This window comes from Euphorbia lathyris, chromosome 7 (genome assembly GCF_963576675.1).
Source record: "Euphorbia lathyris chromosome 7, ddEupLath1.1, whole genome shotgun sequence".
In the NCBI taxonomy this organism is placed as follows: domain Eukaryota; kingdom Viridiplantae; phylum Streptophyta; class Magnoliopsida; order Malpighiales; family Euphorbiaceae; genus Euphorbia; species Euphorbia lathyris.
This window is the reverse complement of record NC_088916.1, coordinates 74,840,647-74,850,573: the sequence shown is the minus strand read 5'-3', so window position 1 is coordinate 74,850,573 and position 9,927 is coordinate 74,840,647. Positions and strand designations below refer to the sequence as shown.

The following is a 9,927-nucleotide window of genomic DNA, read 5'->3' as shown; positions in this document are numbered from 1 at the left end:
AACATAAATGATACTCAATTAAAATAGTTTTTTATTCAAATTAATTTTCTAATCATTAGGCAGTTAATATGACCAAAAATAAAAAGATTATGAAGTTAATACGTTAAAATGAAAGATCATAATTCAATCCACCAAAATTAAAACGATAGATCTCTCGAATGATAGATCAACGAGAGAAGGTTAGCGAGATCATTACTCACCGAAACTCTTCATCAAGCTACGCATCAAATTTGCTTATAAAAATGAAACGCAAAACATAAAATTAAATCTTGTAGTTTTACTCATTTGCAAAAAAGTTTTCGTGGTTTAAAAAATTATAAACACGAGCCTGAGAATTTTCTCTATTTACAAAAATATTCACTAAAACCATCTAAATTTGCTACGTAAAAAATATTCAAAACAAAAATTTCAGCCTTCTTTCTATCATATTGTACCATTCCTAACATATAAAAACATTTCAAAACGGAAAAAGTAATAAAAATGACTCATGCTCCTGTTTACCAATGGTTAAGTGAATAATCTATCTTTGCAAGTTAAGTAAACCTCAGACCCGTGTTTGCCACAAGAATATCTTTACAAATACGTGAAACCACAACAGAATTAACAACGAGAACATTATATGATTAAAACATCATCAGAGCAAACGTATAAAGAAGAATGTTTAGTTGAAACGAATATGCAAAGATCAAAACACAGCCTGATCATACACCTACCAGAAAAACCAATAAAACACCTAAACTGCTGATTCTACTAGTTGAAATCACATAAATAATCACTTCACGCTGAACCACATCAGGGTAAAATAGTAAAATACCACAGCAGTACCCGTCATATGCGGCTAGACATGAAGGCAGTAGCAAAATAAATCTAAAATAAACAATGAGAAAGCTCAAGTCATCAAACCGTGTTTTCATCAGTAATTTATACTCTATGGCCTCTTCTGTACCTCCATCGCCTCCTTGTCCTTCCCAATAGTAACCTGTGGAAACGACGCCCGGAAAGTGCTGCAGAACCAGTAGCCATAGCACGAGGTAATCCGATATAGTCATCCTCGTCCAGAGGGTCCAAGTCGAAAAATCCATTGCGATGATCCCGATTGAAGGGCTCCAAAGGGTAAAAACCGCCATCAAGAGAATCATCTGATTCATAATCAAAATCATTATACATGGCATGACGGCCTGGCTCAATCACATAATCGCCCAACACCACTGCCCCGGGAGTTGATGACATTATTGTGCTGATTACATCACTTCGTTCTCTCTCGCATTCAAGCTTCTTCCACTTTTCTTCAAGTACAGGATCCACAGCTCTAGGCCGCGCCAATGGGTGATTTGCCTTAACATGCTTTTTTAGCTGCTTATACGTTCCAGTGAAAGAGCAGTTATCCTGCATGCAAGTTCTTTTTTTGGCATTGAAATGCTTTCGAGCCAGTTCCACTACTGTGCAACCTTTAACCTGTCCTCGGCAGAGTGGGCATAAAAGCTCTACGGCTTCCGTCTTCTCATTGCCTTCACCTGCATCCACAGGGATGCTTGAATTTCCCTCTGAGCTGTTTAGTTGTTGCGTTTCTTCGTTTGTTGCTGCTTTCGTATAGGCTTTCTTGTATTGAGCAAGGCAGTTTGAGAAACGACGACTGGTAGCACACATATATGGACGGCAACCTTTGTTATAAGAGGAACAGAGGAGGAGCACTGCATTGTGAGGGAATTCCAGGCAAACTGAACAGGATACACCTTCCCAATCACTCTTCTCCGAGGTTTTTGCACGTTTCTTCTTGGAGTGACATTGTTTAGTACTCTTACTTGCGCAAGATGGCGAAGGATATGGTGTGGCTCTGTGACGCTGAGAATCACCCTTGCATTTCACCTTGTTACTTTTCGCCATCAACAAAGTAAATCTGGGAGAGAGAGAGAGAGAGAGCACAGAAATTAGTAAACCTATTTGCGATTCTCAACATATTCTGATACAAATAGCCTTTCAAGCATAGTTGTCAAATTGAGATTGGACTCGTGAATCGAAATCCTCATTTTGTGCATCGTGACTCGTGAATCGAATCTTAAGATTCGCTTCAAATTCATAACATTATAAAAAAATAAAATATTTACCATGTATTTTGTGCATCATGACTCGTGAATCGAATAACATTATAAAAAATAAAATATTTACCATGTTGAACTCAATAGCATCAAATATTAGTCTAAAAATGCAATTTTAATGTCAAAAAAGAAAGCATATCAACCGAGTACTTAAAATTCAAATCTAATGCAAATGCAATCCTAATAAAACTAATTAACAAATTCGACACAGTTTTAAAACTTAATGGAGATAGAGAGTTTGAGTTTCTCACTCTGTTTTTTTTTTTTTTTTTTTTTTTTGCCTTATTGTCAACTTCATAACGATGGAATGGAACGGTTTGAGCTGACAACTTGATAAATAACAATCGGATTACAGGAGAGTGAGTTCTAGTAGTTAGTGTTGTTGAAGTTTTTGATGAACGGTGATGAAGATCCCACTCGAAATTGAGCTGAATCGAATTGAACCGTATGATTCGAAACGCGAAATCTAAGGTTCTAATAACAATGCTTTCAAGTACCAAGAAAACATGATTTGTGTCACAACTACTTCAACTTAATGCTCTAACTAATCTATGGTCACAAGCTTATATTAATTCCGTGCTAAAACTGGTTAAGAATTCAACATACGACATTGACTGACACCTACTAGCTAAATGCAGAACCATCTCCTTGGCAAACAAACCCGACTAGCAATTTCTAAAATAATATACGTTGCAATTCATTGGACATTTAGATAAGGCTAATATGTGTAGTGAAGTGAGGAGCTGCACAGACAGGAGCTTGCAGCGCATTCTATGTTAAGACGAGTGTCTAATACAGCAGGAGTTATATTTGAAAGAGAAGAGTCAGATACCAGATACGGTGGCTGGAAGCCAGGGACAGAAACAGCGCACTTTTTCACAGGATGGTTGTGTGTAAGAAGGCCTCTAAAGGTATTATGGCGCTCCATGTGGATGGGTCAGTTTCCACGGATCCGGATGCCATCTCTGCTCATATTGTCTCATATTACTCTGCTCTATTTGCCAGCTCGTTGACTACGGGGAAGGATTTGTCCTCGGAATCTAGGACCATTCCTCCTCTCATTACGGATGAAGATAACGCCTTACTGCTTCGTAGTCCGGATAATTTAGAAATCAAAGCCACAGTCTTCAGTATGGATCCGAGTAGTGCGCCTGGCACTGACGGCTTCACTGGCATATATGGAAATTAGTTCCCTGACGGCTTCACTGGCATATTTGGAAATCAAAGCCACAGTCTTCATATTAATCTTCTTCTCTATGCTGATGATATTCTGCTGTTCTGCAAGGCTTCCCTCTAGAATGCTCGACTTCTCAGTATGGTTCGCTGTCGGGTCAGGTAGTTAGCTGGCAAAAATCAGAAATTACATTTGGGCAGTCAATCACTCCTCGCCACCGAAAACAGCTAGCTAAGGTTACTAGTATGCGGATTGGAGCTCTCCCCTTCACCTATCTTGGTGTTCCGCTATTCCGTGGCGCCCCAAAGGCTTCATATTTAGGCGGCATAGCGGGCAAAATCTCTGGCACCTTCTCCAAATGGAAAGGCAAAGCGCTCTCTATGGCAGGGCGTTTAAAAATGGTTAAGGCTGTCATCACTAGTGCTCTTATTCACTCCTTTATTATCTATAAGTGGCCGGTTAGCCTTCTTAAGTGCCTTAATAGACACATTCGGAACTTCATATGGTGCGGTTCCATCACGGAACGGAATTTAGTCATGGTGCCTTGGCGGGACTGCGTTAAACCTGTTCAGGAAAGGGGTTTGGGTGTTAAGCAGCTAGACACTTTTAACTTAGCTCTATCTGGGAAGCTGGCTTGGGGATTATTGTGTGGTAAAACAATGTGCAGTCGCTTGCTTCGGTCTCGGTTCTTTGACTCGACGGGTCTGCCAAAGCTGATCTCGAACTCTTCAATCTAGAGCTCGGATAAGGTAGCTTATGGTCTTCTTCGGCTACACTGCCTGTGGCGTATTGGAAGACACTCGAACCTCAACTTTTAGACATCGGAATGGCTGAATCCGCCAGCCTATGTACAAGCGCAGACGGTGCCTTCCCGTCACTTAGTAGCTCAGGTTGAGGATTTTTTGGAGGGTGGAAACTAGGTGAATCTGCCCACCCTTCCGCCGACGTTACTGCAGGCAATAATTTCCACAAATCGAAGCGGTGAGGAACTTGATACTTGTATTTGGAAACCGGCTGAAAATGGCGACTTCACTGTCAAGCTTTTTTACCAATTGTTAGGTCTGGCACCAACACGGCCTGCAATTTTCAAATTTCTATGGCAGACGTTTATCCCGCCATCTCGGTCCCTCCTCTGTTGGAGGGCATTCCATGGCTACTTGCCGTTAGTCCCGCGCTGCTGCTTGTGCCACTGCCACGGTGAGACACTTCAGCACTTGTTTATTGACTGTCAGTTCGCTAAACAGATTTGGACAAGCATTAGCTACCTACTCGGGCGTACGATGGCTTTGGATACAAGCCTTGCGAAATTCTTACAAAGGGCGGTAAACCAAAGGTTCAATTCCCAGATACAGTCTCTATTAGTGTCATGGTGCACGGGATATGGGTTATATGGACGAGGAGGAACAAGTGCTTATTTGAGAATGTCGAACCTTATATTCACCAGCAGCTCCATCTTCTTTGGGCTCAGATTCGGCATGCGGTCCTTTTACAAAGGGGCTTCGTGTGGAACTCAGTTATAGAGCTGGGTATTTTGACTACTTTGAGACTGCAGCCTTTGGTTGAGACCCCCAAAATCTTGACAGTTCGTTGGCAAGCTCCTACGCGGGGTTGGATCAAGGCGAATATGGATGCCTCGGTCACTGCAAGCTCAACCGAATGTGGTGGCATTTTTCGGGACGCCTCGGGTTGTTCCATCGGTTCATTTGCTTTCCCCTCAACGTTTCAGTTCGCACACCTTGCGGAATTAGAGGCAGCACTTCACGCGATCCAGGTTGCTCATTCCAACGGTTGGAGATCACTTTGGCTTGAAAGCAACTCAACTTATGCCGTCTCGTGCCTCAGACTTCGCAGTGGACCGATTCCTTGGCAGCAACATTGTCGGTGGCGCTGTTCCCTTACTCTTGCAGATTCGATGCGTCTTGTGGTCTCACATGTTTTTCGAGAGGGTAACATGGTCGCGGACGTTCTTGCAAATATGAGTCGGGTAGGCCCTGCAGCTTCAAGGTGGGATTCTCATCCGAGTTCTTGCGACAGCATGGTTCTGGATAATCGTACAGTGTATCGCTTTTCATAGCTATTTCCTTTATCTTTCTGTAACATTTTTTATTCTTTGTTTTATATAATTTATGAGTTTAGGTCCTTGGTCGCTGTGGGGGTGCCAACCTAGTTGGGATGTCCCGGCACCGTGTTCCCCTGCTCCACTTTTAATTAAAAAAAAAAGGTTAATTAAAAAAATATATCCACCATTTTATAGACAATTTTGACACCTTAAACAGTTTGCCTTTTCTAAGCCTTTTCTTTACAATGACACCTGAAACGGAGGAAACTCCGCTTGCAGCAATATGTCAATTTCAGTGATAGTAAGGCAAACATTTAGCTACTTCAAGCAAATAAAATATTTATAACAGAACATAAACTCAATTAACAAAATGTTAACAAGACAATTCGTTAGATATATATAAGAAAGACTGGACGTAAAACGTAAAAGCATTAACAGCTAAGATCCAACCTTCCTCAAAGCCACAAGTAATGCAAGTGAGAAAGCGAGCCTATTTTCATGCTGAAAGTCACCAAGATATCATTCAAACCACAAAATCAATTTGTCACTTTCATGTTTGCTAATTCCACCTTGTTGCACGGTTAGGTGCGGTTACCTCTTTCTAAGTGTCATCTAACCTAACCCTCCCCCCATGGCACCTATCAGTGGCAGCACCCTAACCAAGAATTTACCTACAAGATATCCCCAAGTTATACCAATGTTGCCAATGAAGCATGACACTGTGTTTCAAATGTGTCATGGAGCAATTGAACTAAAAGGTTAAGCTAATAGTTAAGGCCTGATTCATATTAATATCTGACACACCGCCGCATGCATGCCAACTGGGCTTGAAGTGTGCACAACACATGGCCATATACCATATCCTGCAATTTAATGGGTGTGTCTTGAGCCTTTAACTATTAGCTTAAGCTTTTAGTTCAATTGGTTTGTAACATAGTATCAGAGCTCTTTGAGCAAGTGATCAAGGTTGGATTCCATTGGATTCCTGGTAACCCCATTTGTTTATTAAATTGCAAGACATGATAAGATGGGCATCTGTTGTGCACGCTTCAAGCTCAGTTGGCATTCACGTGCGGGGTGCGTCAGATATTGATATGAATTGAGCCTTTAACTATCAGTTTAAGCTTTTAGTTCAAATGGTTTCATGACAAAATGCATGATTCAATTGCTTCGAGATAGTGTTGGAGAACACATCACCACCATAAACAAATTACAAAATACTTCAAGTTGTTGATGTAGGTGTACATTGAAACACCATCATTGAAATACTATGTTACATGGAAATGCAAACTGGAATACGATATTTGTAAAAAAATACGGAAAACAGAAACATGGAGGAACGTGAAAATAATAGAAGTATATGGATATATCTACATTAGAAAAAGAGTGAAGTCCAACAAAAAACCCCTGTTTGACAAAACGTGAAAGCAAAGGTTTTTTCCGGACTTTTACCCTTAAAAAAATTCATAAGTCTCGCATAATAAAGAGAAGAAAGAGATTCGTCCATTTTGAAAGCTTGTAGAAAAATGATCTATAAAATATTGGGGATTTACTGAACATATGATTAGCATTGATCTAATTCTGAAAACATATTACATCTTATTGAAATGTTGTACAAGTTTCCAGAGAGTTAGGGTTTCGGAAACATGACATGCTTTAAATTCAAAGTTTTCATGCAACATAATTTAAATATCAATAATCTCGGAAAGCCCCCCCAAAAAAAGACCTCTAAACATCTTGATATTTTGTGTTTCCCCCTAATATAATTTTTCAAAAGCTGAATGTGGATGGTAAGAATATCCATCACTAACACTCTATAGACTGGGGTCAATTGCAGACAAAGGCATAAATGTCTTCTAAGAGGTTAAATGTAACCTCCACTTTTACTCCACCAAATTGGTGGGATTCAATGATTTTTATTTATAAAACCGTCAACATTTTATTATTTAACCTCCAAACAAAATTTTATTATTTCTCCTCATAACTTCTATCCACCTCACCTTATCCTTCCTTCCCTACCATTAAAATTCTACTTCAGCTCCATCCAAACATTCATCTTCTCACCCTCAAGTATTTAAAAACAGAATCACAAAATTAAAACTCAGTGTTATATTATTAAGCAACAACTTATCGTTTCACTTTCCAATCACAATTCCTCATTTATCCAGCAAAGTAAATTCACAATTCACAATATTTTCCAATATCCATCTCCCATTTCATTTCTGGAATAGAAAGTGAAATAAACAGATATAGCCTACATACATTTATAAGCGGGAACCAAAATGCAACATCATATTATCAATCGCTCGCTATCAGTGTGTAGGCACGAGAAAACGAAGGGGAAAAATCAATTATACATAAACAAACAGATCGCAGAAGTAGATTCAAAGCATCTAAACATACAAACCCTAGAATATATGGATCATCAAAATTTACTGGTTATTATAAATAAACTTGAAAGAAAACAAATAAAACATGAATTAAGAGAGATGAGGAGGTGATTGAAGTGAAAATAGGGTGTACCTGGAAGAAGGAGAAAATTAAAAAGAAAATTGAGGGAAGGAAGAGAGTTAGATTTGTGAATATAGAAGGGTTTTTGGTAAATTGTAATATTAGAGGAATTGGAATCGAACAAGGCGGAGAATTATCGGTAAAAAGAGGAGGAGAAGGAGCTGCACCCGATCTTCGCGGTTAGGCTCGCCGTAGGTTGCGTAATGTGGGCTGCGTAGAGGTAGTGTTGGGATTTTACCCTCTCTCTCTCTCTCTCTCTCTCTCTCTCGGTTTCTGCTATTTCGTACCACTTACTGCCATTCTAACGACATCATGACGAATTCAGAATTCTGATACTTGTTTAAAACTTCTGTTTAATTTTTTTTTTTTAAATAACAAAAATAATTTCTCTAGATTTATATTTTAAAAACAATACGGTACAAAAATACATGGATAGTAAATATAGGGTTTTGATCACATGAACTTTGATGATCGTGTAAAATTTTGTCATTCACCATTAAATATAGACTTTTAATATTAGAAACCTAGATCTAATGGTGAATAACCTACTACTTCATGGTCATAATAATTTTTTTTATTTAACATCACAAATGTTATAATTGAGAGATAGTATCATGAAAGCTTAAAAAATTTATCATGTTCATAAGAATATTTTTATTTTATACTTATTTTACAATTGTGAAGTGTAAAATCATTCGTTACAATTTCATTTTTAAACACATTTCATTTTTCAATTATTTTTAATCTAATCGACGTCACTTTTAATTTGTAAAACTAAATTAATATTTTAATAAAAAAATATTTATTATTGCAAATTAAAAAAATTAAATCCATGCCAATTATTTGGCTTATTAATGAGCTTGTTAAAATTATTTATAACAAAATATTAATGTGAATGACATTTAAGCTAAATTTAGCAACCTTACTAAAATTATCTACAACAAAATATTAATGTTAATGTCAATTAATCATTAGCAATTCTCTTCAATTGGATATCCAAATAGGATCAAGTAATGTGGAGGAGAGTAATTAAATAATTGGAGTTTTTTTTTTTTTTTGAATGAAAGAATAGATATTATATCATGAATAAAAAATCAATCGTCAAAAAGGCTTACAAAAGATGGGGGAATAGAGTCGGTGATAACCAGACCCGAGGAGAACAAGCCTAATCTAGCCGCTTCATCAGCCTCTCTGTTGGCAGACCGGCAAATGAAGTTAAAATAGCAGCCTGGAATTGTTTTAGCTAGATCCCGACAATCCGCCACTACAAGACCAAAGCTTGAACGGTCTTCTCCTGGATCATGAATCAACGAGTTTATAACAGTTTGGGCATCTCCCTCCACACAAATCCGCGTCTCTCCGCGCTCCTTTATCCAGCTAAGTGCCTCTCTGCACGACAGAGCTTCACCAAGGCTCGGATCATATAGCCCTCCAATACGTCTGTACCGAACAGCTATGAAGTTTCCCCTGAAGTCTCTTATTACCACCCCAACTCCGATATAGCCTTCTCTGCTTCTGATTGCCGCATCGAAATTCACTTTGAGACCATCAATCGGAGGTGTCCATCTGTCCAACTGCAATGGTATCGTCGGTCTGTCAACACTCGGATACAGCGATTGCGTTGTGCGTCAGTCCGCAAGGATGGAATCCGCGCGTTGGGCGACTTCGTTTGGAACAGGGGGACGACGGTTCCAAATCAGCTGATTCCGCCAATACCAGATGTGCCACATTAGGGTGGCCCATTTCCCCGCTACTTCAGGCTGATCTTCGTTCAATGCTCGGCTCCACCATTGTTCAAATTCCGTTCCATATTTCTCTCGATGGCAGGACAGCGTTGAGGAGTTCCAAATTTGGGTTGTAACCGTACACTGTAGTAGTAGGTGAGATAGAGATTCGTCGTTTGCATGACAAAAAGGACACCGGAGATCAATATCAACTCGACGGTTGTAGAGGGCTACCTTTGTTGGGATTATATTCCAAGCTGCTCGCCATAGGAAATTTTTCACCTTCGGGGACAAGTTAATTGCCAAAGCTTTTTCCATGGGGCCCTGCGTACCTCTTCTAGAGGGTACTGTTGAGCCTCTTTT

At 39.2% G+C, this 9,927-nt stretch overlaps 1 protein-coding gene across 3 annotated transcripts; it reads right to left on the bottom strand.

Annotated features, from left to right (window-relative positions):
* Window positions 1-600: 600 nt before the first annotated feature.
* Window positions 601-8,154, bottom strand: LOC136235327 (uncharacterized). 3 transcript variants are annotated; one of them, XM_066024928.1, is made up of 3 exons: window positions 7,853-8,154; window positions 2,929-5,471; window positions 601-1,897 (listed from the first exon to the last, which is right to left on the bottom strand). In XM_066024928.1, the coding sequence occupies exon 3, from the start codon at window positions 1,882-1,884 to the stop codon at window positions 922-924; it is 963 nt and encodes a 320-aa protein (XP_065881000.1). In that variant the 5' UTR covers window positions 1,885-1,897; window positions 2,929-5,471; window positions 7,853-8,154; the 3' UTR covers window positions 601-921. The 3 variants fall into 3 exon arrangements, with proteins under 3 accessions (XP_065881000.1, XP_065880999.1, XP_065881001.1); XM_066024927.1 differs by lacking the exon at window positions 2,929-5,471; XM_066024929.1 differs by lacking the exons at window positions 2,929-5,471; window positions 7,853-8,154 and adding an exon at window positions 5,780-7,757.
* Window positions 8,155-9,927: the final 1,773 nt, after the last annotated feature.